At 46.9% G+C, this 19,014-nt stretch overlaps 1 protein-coding gene across 1 annotated transcript in view; it reads right to left on the bottom strand.

Moving 5' to 3' along the window:
* The window catches only part of Large (like-glycosyltransferase), a 458,307-nt gene that overhangs the window by 31,491 nt on the left and 407,802 nt on the right, over positions 1–19,014 (bottom strand). Inside the window, exon 10 of the mRNA XM_013024905.1 lies at positions 11,136–11,291. Within this exon, the coding sequence (XP_012880359.1) occupies positions 11,136–11,291 (156 nt within the window). The remainder of the gene's footprint in view (positions 1–11,135; positions 11,292–19,014) is intronic.

Genomic DNA, 19,014 nt, shown 5'->3' with positions numbered 1-19,014 from the left:
ACACACACACACACACACACACACACACACACACACACACACACACTCAAAATATGGTCCCAACACAGCCAAAACATAAACAAAAGATATTAGAAAATAGATGGAAGAGAACATTACAAGGTTAACAAAGATTTTTCTCTGAGTGACAGATTCCAAGATAAATTTTATTGCTTCTTTATACTGTTCTGTACTTAACGGATTCCCTGCAATTTTCTCAAATGAGCTAATGTGGGTAGGAGTGCTTTGTAAACTGGAAGGTGCTCTACAAACCTAAGCAATGTGATTAGGACTACATTATGCACCTTTTCAGATTCTAATGCAGGCGTGCTTTTCTTGCTGACAGCCTGGCTAAGGAAGACACTAGCAACTTAATCAGCCTTTGCTTTTTTACCCAGGGACTGGGTAATGTCTCTGGGGAGATGCAGAGCTGGAGGGGGCACTTTCATTAACAGGTCTGAAAGCTACTGTACCCAGCTCTCCATCCACCAGGAAGAAGCACAGGGCTCTGACAAGCAAGTCACAGAAACAAAAGACAGATTTCTCCGGAGATAAAACGCATTTGCTAAATTGCTTCTTTGGGCAGCCAGCTGAGGCACAGGGAGATTTAGACTCAAGGGGAAACGGTCCTTTAAGCAGTTGGCATTTATTCCTTCTTACCCCTAAGGACGATGGCCTAGATTGACCTTTGAGCTGCCTGAAATGATGGCTGGACATGCCTGAGTAGTTCAGCAGCATGGGGGAGAGGGGATTAGATGTGTGTCCCCAGTCTGGCCTAAGGGACATCAGTTTCCAGCTGGGCAAAGCTACAGAGTGGTATTATTGCGGTATCAGGAAACTAAGACTTGATCTCCTTGATTTTCATTTATTCTGTGACCTTCAACAAGTCCTGTCTCAGTGTTGGACAAAGAAAGAGTTTGGGTTTCATAAAACAACTTTCACAAATTAACAGGTCACATGCCACCAGCCTGGCAGGCATTCTCAGTTAATGTTCACAAGAGATCCGCCAGTGAGGGCCTGGTCAGGCCTGTCTTTCACATGATGTGTAGAGAACACAGGGGCTGCGACTCAATCCAAGTGTACTTATGGAGCTCTCCCAGAAACCAAGACACTGCAGTGCCCTGTCAAGTAATCTCTGCGGCTCTTCCTGGCTCGAAGGCTAGATGATTCTGTGGCTTTAAGTAACGGTTCCAACTTCTTTAGGGGTTGCCCTCGGCAGAGTGTCTTTTGCTTCCCATGATCATGGCTTGACAATTCTAAGTTCTAAAGAAAATCGATGCCTAAATGGTTAAGACAGTAACTGCTAAACCAACTTTCTTGGGATCTAAAGAACTCAGAATATCTGGAGACCTTCAGACTGTGCAACACTACCTCCTATTCTTTAATTCTGTATGTCAACTAACACAAAGGATATAAACTGCTGCCATGTTTAACCTACAGGAAAGCAGTTTTATTGTAACTCACCCCAGAAGGTCAAGGCCAATTGTGACACTCCAGCTGGGGGTGGGGTGGGGAGGGAGGAATGGGGACACATGGCCCAGATAACAGAGACCCCACTCAGCATCAAGCCATCCTGCTCACTGTCTGGCTGTACCTTTGTTCCCTATAAAAAGGCTTCTTCCTGTACTGAGTCCACGTGACGGAGCCTTGGGGTTGATGGCCCTCTCCATCCTTTCCATAAATAAATAAATAAATCTGATATCCTTCCTGGCTACTCTCAGGCTCACTGCGACAATATTCCTGAGAAAGCAAGTTAAGGAGGAGAGATTTATCTGGGCTCATAGCTTCAGAGGTTTCAGTCCACCATGATGGGAGGGCATGCCAGACTAGAGAACTCACAATATGGTGGCTAGGAAGTGGGGACGGGGGGAGGGGGGAAGGCGCAAGGGAGAAGCAGAATGAGAAAGAGAGATGCTATTCTCTACTATAGTCCCTTGGCAACCACCTTTTGTTTTCTGGAGAAAAGACAAGATTCCCATGAGTACCTTGTGTGGAAGGCAAACTGCCCCTCAAACAAACAATGCCCTCTTCTTATCTCAAAGAAAACAGTAAAAAACTCAAGAGACCACCTTGTTCTGGTTCTATCATAGAAATAAAGTGGCGTCTTATCTGGAAATCCTCCAAATCCTCTAGAGATAAAGACTAAGCTACAGGTCAACTAGGCCATAGCTCTGACTTGGGACGATTTTAACTACGCATACCTTTCTCATCCCGTTCCTAATTCTCCCCTATTTAATCAGAAGCCAATCTGTGCGCAGGAAGACTGCAGAAGAGGAACTAATGTGCTCTTCCCATGTCTGCCACATAATACACCTTTCTCTGCCCTTCAGCAGGTCTCTTTATTTGGTATATGTGGGTGTGGGGCCATGCTTAATTTGGGACTCCAAGAATTTGGGCCTGAGGTATAAAAACCTGGTTTCACCATTAGCTTCTTACTTACCAACTTCCAGAAACCACACTGACATTCCTCAGGAACCCACAACAAATAGCCCAGACTGTAAGGGGAAGTGGACTTCTGGCTTTGTCTGGAACCCTACTCCCTCTGCAGGTTTTCTCCTGAATAAAACTTTGCTGGTGTTGCACCCTCTTTCTATTTTCTTTTTTTTTTGGTGTGTGTGTGAGTGTGTGTGTGTGTGTGTGTGTGTGTGAGAGAGAGAGAGAGAGAGAGAGAGAGAGCTGAGAGCTATGGGGTTTGAACTCAGGGCCTGGGTGCTGTGTCTGAGCTCTTTTGCTAAAAATGAGCACTTTACCACAGCTCTATTTCCTCTCCACGCCTTTTGAGTCAAACACCTATGCTTACTAGCTTTCTCCCTTTTCTTCTTTAATCCCATCTAGGCTTCCAGACAGATGGTGTCACCATCTTTATGGGGGTGTCTCCTCCCTCCTTAATTAATCCTCTTTGGAAATGTCTTGACAGACACTTCCAGAGGTGTGCTTTACTGTATCCTAGCCAATTCTCAACCCACTCAAGTTGATGATCAAAATTAACCATCACACTTGCTTGTGTGTATCATGAGCAAGTTCCAGGAAGCCAAGGTATTTTTACGGAGGAAACAAAAGCATGAACTACTTTCTTTCGCTGGAGGGGGAAGGCTACACTCAGGTACATTTAGTAAGGTTTCAGAGATGGTCTGCCTGGCCCTGCCTAAACTGGGAGGAGATAATTCCCTCTCTCCCTGGTACTAATTCATACATCACATGAAAATAACTGGTTTTGATTTCATGTCAAGTGCCATGTTAGCAATGGGCAGTGACCTTCCATACTAAAAATGATGCTCCAGTCTGGAAGAAGAGGCAAAGGAAGTTAAAACTGTGATCACAGATCGCAACATGAACTCAACTTCACTTTAGGAGGCAGGTGTTGTATGGCTCATTTTCTGATCTCCTGAGCTTACTTGGTCCTCTCAGGTCTATCAGTAGGAATCCTTGTGATTCCATTTTACCAATGAGGTACCGGGAATTTTCCAGAGATCACTTGAGGTCTCAGAACTACAAGTCTCAAGGTTTTACAGAGGAGCTGCTCTCTGTCATGAATAAGCGAGGGGTCATTAACAGGAGGAGGACTGAGCCAACAGGAGAAGAGGGGCGTGAGCTATTGTGAAAAGCACCTAATGAGGGAGCACCTATCACCACCAGGGAAAACCAGGCACCCAGGGAACAAGAGCCAGCCAATACTCAGACTTCCTTCGGCTGCATCCCCTGACCCCTAGGCTCTGCCTCACAGCTGCACCGTGGCCTAGCTGTCCTGGGTCACCGTGGAATGTCTGTGAGCAGCCGTGGGGTTCGGGGCCCGTCTGCCCCAGGCTCCACTAGCTGCTGGGTGACTGACAAGCCTGTGACATGTGGCGCGTGAGTGCAGGATACCGGGGTTTCTCTGGGATACAGCTGTTTCCACAGAGCCATCTGTTCCTTGGCAGGCCGTGCAGAATGACGCCATAAAGTGTTTATAGAATCTGTTTATATGTGTCTTATTTTTAACTCGTATTTGAGCCACATTGGTGCCACCTTCTTCTCCTCTTAGGGCTCAGCATTGGGGATGAATCCCGTCTTGGTGGCTGGTCCTTTGCTGTTGTAGCAGAGGGGACTGTGCCTAGAAGCCTCCTTCATTCTGGACAAGAGGGATCTCAGGGATGTTGGAATGGAAAGTGTCCCAGACATGCTTTTCTTCCACCATATACACCACCTAAAAGCCTGGATACTATTTACTGACCCCTTTCCCAGACAGGAAAGCTGAGGCTTGACAACACTTAAGAGTGACACCAGAAGTCATATGGCTGCTTGTCCTGGGCCAGATATTGTGATTACAAACACTTTAGTAACTTGTTTTAGTTCCTTTGTTCAATAAAATTTATCGAACATGAGCTAGGTGCCAAGCAGTCTTATATAATGCACCAAGATTATTCATATGAATGGATAATCAATGAAACAAATAAGTCATACATATATGAATTGGAGATAAATGCCACAAAGAAAAATAAAGGAAGGGCCCCTTGGGAGATAAGGGGTGCTGGGGTTAGGATGGTTATTGCAATCCTAGCTCAGGGAGCATTTTAACTAGTCTGAGGGAAGACAATCAATGGTGAGTCAGGACTGAAGATTAATTCCCACTTACCACAACCTGTTCTGTGAGTTCAACTGTTTTAGCCTCCTTTTCCTGCTCCATATAATGGAAATCATGATAAGAAGTCCCTTGCAGGGTTAGTGAAAGGGTAAGAGAAATGACTTCAGTAAAGCAAGCCCAGGAGTGACCGAACGGCTTGTGGCAACGTTACTTCTAAGTCTGCAGTCCCATTCACTGAGGCAGCAGCCCAGGTGGCAAATGCTGGACTTGAGTGATTTGTAGCAGCAGCACAGCTCCTCAGAGCTCTGGTGCTGTGCAGGGTGACTCATAGGCCTCTCTCCCTCCTATTGTGGGGAAGATTACAGCTGTATTTCCCCTTTCTGCATCCCTGTAGAACATCTCCAATCCCCACAGGCTAGAAGAGAGCAGAGAAAGCTCCGGGAATAGCACAGAGCACTGCTGTAATGCCACAGAGACGAGAGTGACTAATATCCACACCCCGGAATGCCCAGCAGGCTTTCATGCCTGTGCCATTGCTAAGAGATTGGTACTGACGAGCTGCAGTGCTGATCTGGGGTAGATGCGAGGCCTGGGCCCTGGTGGATAGACTGCGATCATCCATTAGTGATGTCTGCTGCGGTCAGGGGATAAGGAAGCTATGACTGGCAGATGTTGATGGCTGTCTAGAATTCTATACAAATTACCAACTCATTGATGTCTGGCCTCTTTATCTTTTTTTCCTACTTCTGCATATTTTATGTTTCATAATTAAGCTTTTGACAGAAGGATGACTAATTCTTTTATCACTGATAGGTCTGAATTAAGCACTTTTCTGTGTTTTGTCCTTTCTTTGGCAGCCACAGGGAGGAGAAAGAAGGAGGTGAACTCAGGGAAGGCTGTTCCTGAAGTTGACAAACTAAAAGTGACAGCTGTCAGAAAAGGATCTGCAGAACAAGAAGCCAGTGGTCCCGGGCCATTTCCTGCTAGATGACCAGCAACCTCCTGGCTCTGGCAGTCACTGGTCCCTTGGGCATCCTCAGGACAACTTTTGTCAGTACAAATTATAAGCTGAGTTCAGTCCACTTAAGTTATTCAAGGAAGGACATGTGCTCTAGCCAAGTTCCCATACAAATTAGTTACAACTATCAATTTTAATGGAATCACATTTTTTTTAAACTAAAGAGAGCTTCTTCCATGTGGAACCTCCTGAGGGCAGAAAAACCTTTTTAGTTTTATTTTCTGGTGCTGGTACTGAGACGTTCCTTAGCTTTTGTGTTCAAGGCAAGTACTCTATCACTTGAGCCATAAACTCCACTTCCGGCTTTTTGCTGGTTAACTGGGGATTATAGTCTCATGGACTTTCCTACCTGGGCTGGCCACGAGTTATAATTCTTGGATCTCAACTTCATGAGTAGGTAGGCTTATGGGCGTGAGCCATAGCACCTAGCTTGTGCAAAACCTTCTTGATGAGATGGCCTCAGTCTGCAGGCTCAGGCAAAGCAGAGACTGCACTGCATGTTTCAGAGTAACCAACTACACAGAAGCTTGCTACACTCAATACCAGGCTGAGCTGTGGGGAAGGAGGGTGGTGCCCTTTGTTCCCAATGCTCCAGAGGACTGCGATCAAGATTAGCAGCTTCCTTACAGAGGAGACAATTTCAAGTCTTCATGAGGCAGAAAGCTTAGCATCTAGGGCTTGTCAACAGCAGAGGGAGCTGCCCTACCGGGGTGGAGGGGAAACCAGATGCCAGCCTGTTGGGCTTGCTTCGACATGACTCCCAGATGGGCAAGGAGGGAGAAAAATCTGCAAGATTAATCAGCCATGTTCTGAGTAGTCCTGAGTACACTTGAGGGTAGAGATGGGCTGCTGAGGAAAAAAAGGAAAGAAATGCTACTGTACAGAATTCGTACCTCTGTCCCTTCTTCAGATAATGAACGACAAGGTAAGCAATGCTTGCTGAATGATTACCGTACTACGTAAAAGAACTCTCTGATCCCAAGGACAGATGCTCAGACAAACTATAGCACATGAGCAACTGTGTCCCATTTAAACTGTCCTTGGAGACCACTGGTGGAGCCGGCCTTCTTTCATACCCAACTATCTCATTTGAGAGGCTCGGAGATGGGCCTTGCTCCTCACATCTCAGCTCCTTGCTAATGGGGAGAGCCCAACTGTCTACTTCAGTTCTTGGAAGCAAGTAGCTTCTTTCTGCTGTGAGTCTCTTCCTAGCTGGGCATGGATAGGAACAAAGGGGACAGACTCTCTCACACTTCATAGACAGATTTGTAAGTTGGGCTTCTCTGACACTCCTCCCTAGAAGAATGGTTAATAAGACCTAACATGAAAGATTGTGACCTTACAGATTTGGCATCAAGGTTTATGAACACACACACACACACACACGCACACACGCACACACACACACACACCCCAAGGCACACACACAAGGCACATGGTGTTCTTGGAGCTGCATCCTTCTTTTTTGGAGATTTCACACAAATTATCCATGAAATACTGTGATAGATGCATCCCTGGGTCCCAGTTACAAATAAGATGTCAAACCTGAGTCTCACAGCATTTGGGGCTCTTCTCTGAGGTCATGTGACTATTTCAAGGCTCTGTGAGGGCACGTGACTGCCACATGATTGACATCCCCTCGCAGACAGCCCACCCCCCTGTGGCCACCATCACCTCCCACTCAGGCAACAACGTAGCAATGAGATTGGGCAGCCCTCCGCCATTCTCCACACCCCTGCTACTCCCCCAAATGCACTAAGCTTCTGTTTACTGGTGGTCTCCTCTGGTCCTTCCCATCAGTGTGCCTTCCAGACTTCTTACCCCAATGCAGCCTTCAAATCTCACCTCCAGGAAGCCTCTGGGAGGCATCTCTGGCCTCTGGTCCTGTGCAATCCCCCTCCCACTCCCTCATGGCATGTCACCGTCCACGACATGTCCATTTGTGCCCGTCTGCATCCTTCCAGCAACAGGCTGCTGTGAGAGGCAGGCCTTGTGCTGCAGGGCCTCCTGCCTTGTCACTATTCCTGGTGAATATTGAACGATACTCTGCCCAATGGACGGAGGACCCGCGCACGCTGTCGTGGGAGCCTGTTCCCATCTGGAACTGAGGTCCAGAAGAGCGTACACTGCCTTGCTTCTTCCGGACTCCCTGCCATCTGTGCACAAATCCCTGCTCCAGTGACCCCTTCCCACAGAGCCTGGGGCATCTGGCTCGGGGAGGGAGCTGAGGCTGTCTCCTCTCCCTCTGGCTGCTTGTGCGCATGGTCCTTGACGTGCTGAGAAGGACCGTGTGCGGGCGCTTCCTGCAGAGCTGGGTTTCCACCAGGGCCAGGCCCTCAGCCTCTGTCTGTGTCCAGCTCCTACCACCGCAGGCTGAGAAAGCCAGGAAGAGGCACCTGGCTGGAGCAGAGCCTCAGGATTTGCTCTCTTGATTAATGAGCCCTACTTATACCTCTTCTTGTCCTTAGAACCCCACTGGTATACATATATATGTATTTCATATATATGTGTTATATATATATAGATACACATATCTCTATCTATCTATCTATCTATCTATCTATCTATCTATCTATCTATCTATCTATCTATCTATCTATCTATCTATCTATCTATCTGCTTGTGGATTTTTTTGCTTGAGCTGGGACAACAGCCTCTCAGAGTTCTCCCTGTTCTGGTCTTGCCCTTTCTATTCTATTTTTATTTCTAATTCTTCTTTTCTATTTCTGGTGGTGCTGGATGCTGGGGATTGAACCCAGGGCCTTATTATGTGTCAGGCAAGTGTTCTACCAGAGTTACATCCCCAACCCTTCTGCAATTAGTTTTCTGAAATGTAAACCAGACTGGGTTTCAAACTCTTTGGTGGCTCCTCACTGCCTATCAGATAAGCCCTGAATGCTTAGCCTGGACAACGGCTGTCTGTGCAGCCTTGTTCGCGCCTGGCCCCCACCACGTCTAGGCTCTAGGACATCAACCACCAGCGTGGCTTCTCTTGGTTCTTTCCCTCTTCATGCTCCTCCCCGTACCTCGTCTCCTTTCTTCTTGCTTACATTTGCCCAACTACAAACTAGGCAATAAATATCAACGGTGTGCTTTGTTTTATTTTAGCAGCGAAGAGTACCAAGTCTGGAAGTCTTACATTTTGGACTAGTGTTTGGGGAGAAATCTAGGCAAACAAATACAGGAGCCAGGTAATTGCAGGCCATGGCACATGCTCTTATGGAAAGAGAATTGAGTGGGTCACAAAAAGTAAAAAGGTTGACCTTTGGTAGGAGTCAGGGCAAGTTACTGCTGAGGCCACACGGTACATGGTTAAGCATCTAACATCAGGGTGAGCTAGGCAGTGGGTGAGCCTGGGAGGGGGGAGGGGGTGCGGTCAGGGGGAAAGGCTGGGATGTACACCATGGCAAGGCCTTAGGGTCATCCTGCAGTTCACAACCCTGAAAGCCCTGGAGAGACTGTCCTCCCAGCCTCTCTGAGCTGTTCAGTGGCAGCTTCGTACACGGATGGCGTCATTCTCTAATGCCAACCCCATTTCCTTGCAAGGCCCCTGGCAGAGAGCTGGCAGACATCAACACAATCCCAGGTAGGTCCAGAGCTATTCATCCCCTGTGAAAGGGAGGCAGACATAGCCACTGAGCAAGGCCCTTATGGAGGGAGTCCTGGCTCCCTGGACCCCTAGCCACGTGGGAACCCAGGGAGCTGGAGGACTTACTCACTGCCTCTTCCTGGAAGGCTTTTCATTCTGCCTCCAGCCGGGAGAGGACGAGAGAACAGTTTCCCTGCACGTTTGAAAACAAATGCAGAGGGAGCTCTTGAGTACCAAGGACGAGGACAGATACGGAACGGATCCGATCTGGTCAGCAAGAAGCACTGAGTGAGGTGCAAAGGAACGTAGTGCTAACTGAAAACGTAGATCTGAAAAATATCACTATCTGAAAATATAGTTTCATGTCTGCTATATGAAACCTCTGAGAGATTCCCAGAATCCTAAGGGTTCAGTGCTTACAGCTATGTTCCCTCAATCACCCTTAGCCCAGGGAGGTTCCCAGAAGGCATCTAGGGTGACGAGGAGATGGGTCAGAGCTAGAGACAAGTCCACTGTGACTCAAGAGCAAGGGTGGCCATGTCACCAGACATCGAGGCCAGGTGAGTGCTGACCTTCTATGGACAGCCTCCCCTGGGAGTCAGAGACTTCTTGGACATCCAAAATCGTGATAAAAGTCTAAATTCTGAAAGCTTAGATGCTAGTTAACAGCGGGCTCTCTAACACAGGTTACGGATCTTTCCAGTCTGATTCCTACGTACCTAAGACCAACCTTCTTCTTTAGTCCCAGTCACCCTGGCCATCCTTCTCTCCTCACAACCTGTCCTGCCTCAGGGCCTTTGCATAAGCTACTTTCTCCGCCTGGAATGTACTTCCCTTGCTCTCCTATGGCTAGCTTTCTTGTCACTCAGGTTTCAGAATACATATTACCTCCTCATAGCAACACCCCGACTCCCCCACCTCGCTGCTAGCTCCTCATTAACATTGCTATGCAGCTGCAAACAGCTGGTAGTTCTTCCCAATCATTTATATTTATTAATTAGCTGTATCTTCTTTTTACTAGGTTAAAGTACCATGGAGGATACTTAAAGCTAAGAACAGTGGTTTCTTTTCATTTACTAATACTCTGTGCTCAGAATGAGTAGAAAGTCTTCCACAAAGGCTCAACAACTGAGTGAATGAACCAGTTTATTCTCGTGTCGGATACCAAAGGTCAGGGCAAGAATAGGCAGCAAGTACTTACTCAGCATCTATGGAAGATGCTACTTAGGTAGTCTAATGCAATTTCTTGCCCATTCTTTAAATATCTCTATAGATGTTTTTTTTGGTAATACACCCCTGACAGGTGAGCACACAAGGCATAGAGAGGTGGAGTAGGCTGTCTGAGGGTTCCCTGCTGAACCCAGCCAGGCTGCCTGAACCCCCCCCCCCCCGCTCCTTGCTGCTATGGTGCTGCTGTACTGCCTCTCCTCTTCCTAGAGTTCAGTGTCTGTCACAATCAGTGCTGTGGCTTGCTGTGGGACCCTGGGCAAACTGCTTAGCCTGACTGCAAAAGTGGGTCTCTGTCTACACAGATGTACGAAAACACACGAACGAATTAGAAAGAGGAAAGAAACAGCGGAAGAGAGTGGAGTTTAACTGTGCCTGGGAATTCTCAGCCCCCTTTGCCTCACCAGGGCACCTTCTGTGCCATCCAAGTCTTGACCGGGTTGCGTTCTACGGCCCCTGTGGACACCATCTCCACACAGACTGGGGATTTCCCATCCAGGGACGGACTGTGTCCACTGATTCTTGGCGCTTTGCTCCTGCTGCCTGGAACTCACTTGGAGTCATCCAGTCTGGTCCAGTTGCACTCTTTCTGCACACACCATGAGGGTGCTGTGTACTGAGGCAGGCAAGCGATCCTGCTCATCCTGGTCCAGCCCCAAAGTTCAGGACAGAGCCTGGATCCCCAATATTCTCCTGAGCACCTGCCCTGTCTGCCCTATCTGCTCCACCTGAGAGTCACTTACATTTTCGCTGTTGACATCAGCCTCACTGGGACAGCCGAACAGCTCCCGCCGCAGGAGATTGCCGTCATACTCCAGGAAGGTCAGATAGAGGTTGCGGAAGAACTCCACGTGCTTGTTCTTCACCCGCAGCTTCTTCGGGGAGTTCCAGTGGATGACCTAGAGTGACCAGGAGGTCGTCAGGGAGGCAGAGCTGTACATTCAGGAAGCCGTGGCTTGACATCTGACTTGTTGATACTCAGTCCTTCTATCCATCATCCATCCATGCTTTATTCCATCCATCCATCCATCCACCCACCCACTAATCATCCATCCATCTATCCATCCATCCACTAATCTTCCATCCATCCAACCAGCCATAATCTATTAATCCATGCATCCATCCATCCATGCATCCATCCACTCATCCATACCACATTTTTGGCAGGGTGGTTAATAACAAGGGCTCTGCAGCCCTTGTTTACATTCTGCCTCCATGCCAGGTAGTCTTTTAATTTTAGGCAAGTTAATTGTTTTATGCCTTCGTGCCCTCCTGTGAGAAATGGAACACTTGAGTCTCCTGCCTGTGTCAGTTACCAAGATACCCTTTCTTGATGCCATCCCTGCATTGTCAAGCAGAGGCCAGGATGCTGCAGACATGAAGCTGCTTAGTGGTCCCAATAGGGTGAGCAGAGGGAGCCTAAGGGTTCCCATGGAGGGCAGACACTGCTCCCTCTGTGGCTGCCTGTTCCGAGCATCACCTGACCTCGTGTCTTCCCCCAAGGAGTGGCCTTTGCTCCAGCAGCGCTTAGAACATGCCTTATCACCCTCTGATCTCAACCTAAAGCTGTGACTTCTTTACTTCCTGGTAAGTAGCGAGGTGTGAGTTCTAATCATCCCCACCTCTTCCCGCTGCTCCTCTAGGTCCAGGGGTAATGGTTCCTGCAGTTACTTTTTCTGCTTTCACTTAGGTACCAAATGATCACCATGGCCCATTAACATTCCTGAAATTCACATGCTCTGTTCTCAGTATGGTGTCTGTCTCCCACCTGGGCTAAGTGACACTCTCATGGAGTCATTGACAAAAAAGGCTATAGTACACCTGTCCTGGAGATGTCCAGTAGCAGGTCCCCTGGGGCCTGTCCTTAGCACACTCTGGTCCATAAACAGGTGGCTAGAAGGAACAGAAAGGGAATAGCAGGAAGGAACCAGGGCTGTGGATGGGTGTGCCAGGGCTTAATAGATGGTTGGAGGCTCCTGAGAGGGGAGACTCATGGGCAGGACTGTGCTGCAGCAGGAGACATGGAACAGAGAATGGGAGAGAGAAGATTACCTAAGCACGGAGCTGGGTTGGTAGCCAGGACTCGGGAGGTACATGCTTAAAATCAGATCCTAGCCACTGGAAATTTTTAAGGAGTGAAACTACTGATCTTCGTTTTTGGGAAGGGCACCGACTGGTCAGAGAAGAATGTGGTATTGTGGATGGGTAGGGCAAAACCAGAAGGATGATGGTTATGAGCCAGCTGCAATTCCCAGCTGAGAAATGAGGACTTGGAGACACAGGTTGGAAAGATAGGAATAGGAGGAAAATAAAAAACACTTGGTAAAAAAAATCAGACACTTATGGGGTCTCTATAATCACTTTGAATAGTAACACCTAATGGCATTCATTATTAAAATTAATAGCTATTAGCCACAGCGCATGTGTGTTAGGTAGCAGGAGTTTAAGAGGTACTGAGGTGCTAGGGCTCTGCCTCAGGCACGGAGCGATGCTGTCACTGCAGGGTGACAGCATCCACGCTCTCTCCCTGCCGCTCCCCTAGCCTCTCTGTGTACTCTCCTGTCCTCTGTCTCTGTCATGAGATGAAGCAGTATAAAGGCCCTAGCTTCCAGAACTGCAAGAAATAAAGGGCTGCTCATGATAAGCTACTGAGTTCATGGTACTAGCAGCTCATGCAAACTAAGATATGGAGGAAAGAAACAGGGGCCCGCAGCTCAGTCACTTCCTGGTCCGGCCTCATTCTGTTCCCAAGTCTGCAGCAGGGCCCAGAGCCCTCAGGTCAGGGGTCTGAAGCCCCCATCTCTCTGATCTCTTTTCTGAAGATGTACATTGGTAGTGCCCCTTCACTCTGGCTGTATACCCACCACTCCCAATGCCAATTCTCCCCTCCCCAACTAGGCACTTCATTAACGGTGGGTCCTTGGACAGCTCCCCACATTCATCTTCTCAAAGTCAAGGTGAGGATGACTGAGCTTGATGGAAGTAGGCAGGAATGATCAGCACAATGCCTGTAAGGCTGGGTTGCTCTCTATTTTCCTCACTGCTCAGAGACGGATCCCCTGGACCATACAACTTGTCTCCTGCCTCCTTTCTCCTGCTGGCCAGCATGAGAGCTGCTGCTACCCTGAGGACAGACGCAGGCCCTGAGCACTTACAGTTGCAGATGCGGCCCACGGAGCCAGGGGGCTGATAAAGCTCACATCTCAGGGAGGGAGGGTGGGTGTGAAAGATTCAGTGACTGTCCTGTGCCTTGGGAAAGATGCAAGAGGCCAAGAGTCTCCCTGAGGACATGCTCCAGCTAGGGAGGAAGATCCCGGGCCAAGCACTGAAATAACTGCATGTGGGCTGGTATCACTCACTCTCTGTGGGGATCCTGTCTTCACCGCAGATGACTTTGGTTCTTGCTAACTGCTGAGGCAGCAGCTTGGTGGGCTGATGTGTCTCAAATTCCAGAAACTTGGGCTTCCTCAATATGGAGAAACTTCAATTAAGTGAACAGAAGCGTACATAAACCTTAGCACACTGTGTGCTGACCTGCAGCGTGCTTCGGAGACAATGACTCACTTAATCCTCTAAATAAGCCCATCTGAGTCTCACTGTTCACTTCCTGGAGATGGTGTGTGACTTGCCCATATCTCACAGCTGTCAGGTGTGGGGCCAGGGCTTGAAGTCAGCTGCACACTCAAACCTGCAGTTCTCAGCTAGTGCTACCTCTGGTCCCGATGAGTTGAGCTTTTGACAGATGAAGGGGACCACAGAGAGGAGGAACGAGTTGCACATGATCCCACAGTGGTTCTGTGCCATGTCAGGGTGAGGCTGAGGGATCATGTGCTCCACTCTCTCAGCCTCCTCTCATCCTACTGTGACCCACCATCGTCTTCACTGTCCAGCGATATGAAGCATGCAAGGACTATCAGCAAATGCTGGTCCTGGATGAAAGGCAGCCAGGGTTAAATTAGGAAGGCTGGAGGAGAGGAAGGGGACAAATCAGGGGTTTAGGGAAAACCCTTTGCTACCCAGCTGCCATCTGCTCATGAGCCCATCCACAGCCTGATAAGATGTATTTAAATGTACTTTGGCACTTGAGGGTGTGTGTGTGTGTGTGTGTGTGTGTGTGTGTGTGTGTGTGTCAGTACTGGAGGCTTGAACTCAGGGCTTTTTGTTTTTTGGCACTTGAGGGTGTGTGTGTGTGTGTGTGTGTGTGTGTGTGTGTGTGTGTGTGTGTGTGTGTGTGTGTGTGTGTGTGTGTGTCAGTACTGGAGGCTTGAACTCAGGGCTTTTTGTTTTTTTCTCCTTAGCTTTTCATTTTGAACTCCTTAACTTTTTTTTTCAAGGCTGATACTCTACCACTTGAGCCACAGCTCCACTTCTGGCTTTGTGGTGGCTAATTAAGAGATAAAAGTCTCATAGACGTTCCTGTGTCAGCAGCTAGGATGATAGGCATGATCCACTGGTGCCTACTAAACATTTTAGTTTGTAATCATTAGGATACTTCAGTCATAATCTACTACTTTGCACCAGGCTGTAGGAAATAAGTAGCAGCTATTACTTTTTACATGCCTATCAGATGATAGACATAACCAGAAATGTGTGTACACATGCACAAGTACATGCATGTGCAACACACATACACCCACATCACAGTCAATCCTGAAAACAACCTCCTGAGGTTTCAACAGGTTCACACAGCCCAGGGTCACTAAGCTAGTCAGTTGTCTGGCCTAATAGAAAACCAGCTCTGTTGTCTCTAAAATCTTTTTCCCCCTGTGACTTTTGCCTCATTCAACAAATATACCAACGAACAATGATTATTTGCCAGAGCCTGTCTTTGGGCTGAGTGCAGGGATGATTGTGTTTGTGAACATGTTTGAGTGTTTCTGTGACTCTCTCTGTGGCATTCACAAATCAAAGAAAGAGCCTGGCTGGCACGAGGATGGGAGAATCGTCCACTCTAGACGGTAAGCACTCTATGTGTTTTTGCAGAGTTGTTAGTGATTTTTCCTGAGAGGGCTTATGTACATTAGGTGCAAAGCAACCCAGGCCCACAGTGGCCTAGTGACTAGTCTGGAGTCCCACAGCAGAGGGGACAGCAGAGGCCAGGTTCTGTTTCCTGGACCACTCACTGCTCCTTCTACCATGCCACATTCCTGATGCTAACAAGCCATCTCAGGATTCATGAGGCTCAAGTGTGATTGATCACTGCTGTGTGACTAGTAAGAAATGTCATTTTCTGATCCTTTGAGAGACAGAAGCACCCATCAGCATTGGCATGGGGACAGCAAGCTTATGGTGTCAGAGGCAGTCTTTACTGACAGGCTTCTGGTCAGTCCTGAGAGTGATCCTGGAGTGTGCTTCAAACAGATTAGTGTGCAACATTGGATAATGCATGTGTACCTGAGATCTGTAATGTAAACCCACCCCAACTTACTCCACATCCTGAGGTACATTACTACTGTACTGATAACCACATTTATTCCCAGATCACACTCAAGTGTGTTCTGGGTACCAAACACTTGTTATAGCTCATCTACTTTTTACACAGATCTACAAACAAGTGACACTCTCATTATGCCCTCTTTTAGGAGAGGGAAGTTTTGGAAAATCACTCCAAGCAGACACAGAACTGGATACGTATTCATGTGTCAGAAATGATCAGAAATAATCCTGAGCAGACAGACATAGGGTGATCCAGGACATCCCAGATACAGGGGAGAGTCTGCAACCTAACTTAAGTAGTAAAGGAGGAAGGGAGTTGCTAGGTGGCCTGCAGAAATCGCCAAGCATTGTGGACCTCAGGAGTGTCATCTGATCAGATGTGAGTTGTCTATAATGCTTGAGGATATGTGTGCATGTGGAGTCAGCCAGGAGGGAGTCTGAAAAAGATGACAGAAATTGATTGCGGTTCAGCAAAATCAAACATTATCTGAGAAGACAGCGGAAGTGAATGTGATTAAAGGAGATGATGAGAAACTGTCCAACGTCAAGTGCACAGAAAAAAGTAGCTCAAAGAAGAATGGAAACGTCAGTGCAAGGAGAAGGCTGTGGAAGAACACCAGCTAAAACTCTGGTTTCTGAGATACACCCAAGTTCACAAAAGTAACCCATGTGCAAAAAAGACCTGAGAAACCATCCCATGTACAAATACCAGGTGGACTAGAGCACGATTCCTATCTTTTCCAAGTCACAGGGATAAGAAATATTGGATAAGGGGTAAGGATGTCTTATCTCAAGACCCCCCAGGATTCTGTATGATCTACTCCTTAGCCTGGCAGTTAAGTCTATGGCCAATCAACTCCAGTAGTTCTCCACTTAATAGGCTTCTAGAATTTTTTGATCTGGTTTTTCATGACTCTGGCTTTGCTAATTCTTTTCCCTCATCTCCACTCTGAGACTTCCTTCTTGTCCTTCAATGCTGAACTCAAAGACTTCTGCAAAACTCACCTCAACTCTTGCTGCAGAATGCTGCTTAGCATGTTTTCCTCCCCACTCTATCTTTGATTCCTAACTGAATACAAATTTTGTTTGTGGGTGCAATATCCCCAGTACCTGTGAATGGATTATGATCTACATAAGATCTAAGCCAATCAGGATGATCTTGGACTGATATCTCAGACTCCCTTGCAGCTAGGAGTGGCCATTCCCAGACTCCCTTGCAGCTAGGAGGGGCCATGTGATCTAAGATTCTCCAAAAAAAGTTTTGATTCCTTAAGAAAAAGATTCAGATAAAACTAGTGACATCTCTCTTCTATCTCACCCACCTTTCTGTCATGAACAGAGATGTAATGATTGGAACCATGACAGCTGTTCTGGGATCATGACCTAGGAACATGTTGATAGTGGCATATTCTAAAGTTTTTAGGCAAGAGATTCATACTCTTCATTTTTATTTCAAGCTACAGCAAACTTTTCTCTCTCTCAAAGAAAGGGGGTGAGGAGAATCCGACTCAGGGCCTTGTACATGTTAGATGAAGACTCTACCATCTAGTTCTACATTCTTAGCTCACAATTTGGGTTTTCTAATTCTGATCATAAGCAATGCTAACATAACATCTGAGGCAGTTGTTAGGTTCTTGCTCAGTGTTCTATAGACTTGCAGTTAACTCTGTTAGATAACACATTGCATACTTCAGCAATTATTTATTTACGTCCCTGCACCTGGCAACATTAGAAAATGAATTTCTAGGCTGGCAGGGAGCATGACTTATTATTCTTCCTGAGTGCCACAGTGCCTGGCAAATAGTTAGTATTCCATAGCTTCCCTCTGGTTCAAGAATGGAAATCATGGTGATGACAGACAGTCTCAATAATCCTCACATTCTGTCTGTCTACAGTAAATCAGTTATAAAAGCCCTTTTAATGTGGGCTTCAGAATGGAGAAACATAGTTTCTCTTTCATTGTCCAAGGGCCAAGTAGCTTGTCATTTTTGTCTTGCAGGTGTTTAAGCTCCCTCTGTTATTCACTTGTTCAGTGTTTGAAAGAGAAGGACAATATTTTCACAAGTGTTTTTTTTTCCTTGTCAACTTTAAAATTAAGATTCATGGAAAAGGAGTGAACAGACCTACATGCCAGACCGGATCCAGCTATTAATAGCTGTGTAAACTACAACTAAATTGTCTAGTGTTATAGAGATAGCCTCTCATCTGTAACAGGGACTTGAGCAGCAACTGCCTTGCAGAGCTGTGGTCAAGGTCAGGACTAATGTAATCATGGATGTGGTGATGGTTAATTGCAGGTATTAACTTGACTGCATTAAAGATTACCTAGAGAGATGGTGAGGGATTATTTCTGAGTTTGCGTATGGGGTGTGTCCAGAGGAGACTGTCATGTGAGTTGGTGGATAAGATCCAATCTCGCTATGACTCCACTATCCATTCAATGGGGGCCTAGATGGAAACAAAAAGTGATGTCCTCTCAGAGGACATTATTCTCCTGTTCCTGGACATGAAAACTCTGGACTCTCCAACTTTGAGACTCTAGGATTTAGGCTAGTGACATTTCCTGTGCTCTTCCACCAATAACTTCTCTGGTTCTGAGACCTGCCTTAGCCTGAGCCATGCTACCAGCATCCTCTGGTCTCCAGCTTGCCTATGGTCTGTTGTCACAGGGCTGCTCAGCCATTACAATCATGTTGTTTTCTTGTGAGATATATGCATTCTGCATTCAAATATACATACATTCATGGAGAGGAGAGATATGCCCATACCTGGTACATAGCAAGCTTGCAACAGATATCTACTGAATGACACCCTGGTTGGGAACTTCCAGAATCTACTCTGCCATACTAGAGGAAACCAAAGGCAGAGAGAAAAAAAGAAAGAGAAGGAGAGGACAAGACTGTTATTATGTACCTGTATCTACCTGTGTCTGTACAAAGAGTGTGATGTGGTATATTTATACACTGATGCGTAAATGTGTGTGGGGAAAAGTCCTACCAGGTATCATATTGTTTATGTGCAGTGTGTTTACTATTATTTCACAGAAATAACAGCATTTGAAATAACCTTCACAAAAATAAAAAAAATGACAAACTAAAATAAAACAAATTTTTAGAGAAAAAGAGAAGAATTTCCTGAAGAGCAAAACTAGTAATGTAGATAATTCTCCCTACTCTTCCCCAATGG

This window comes from Dipodomys ordii, unplaced genomic scaffold (genome assembly GCF_000151885.1).
Source record: "Dipodomys ordii isolate 6190 unplaced genomic scaffold, Dord_2.0 Scaffold79, whole genome shotgun sequence".
Classification (NCBI taxonomy): Eukaryota; Metazoa; Chordata; class Mammalia; order Rodentia; family Heteromyidae; genus Dipodomys; species Dipodomys ordii.
This window is presented reverse-complemented; position numbering and strand designations above follow the sequence as displayed.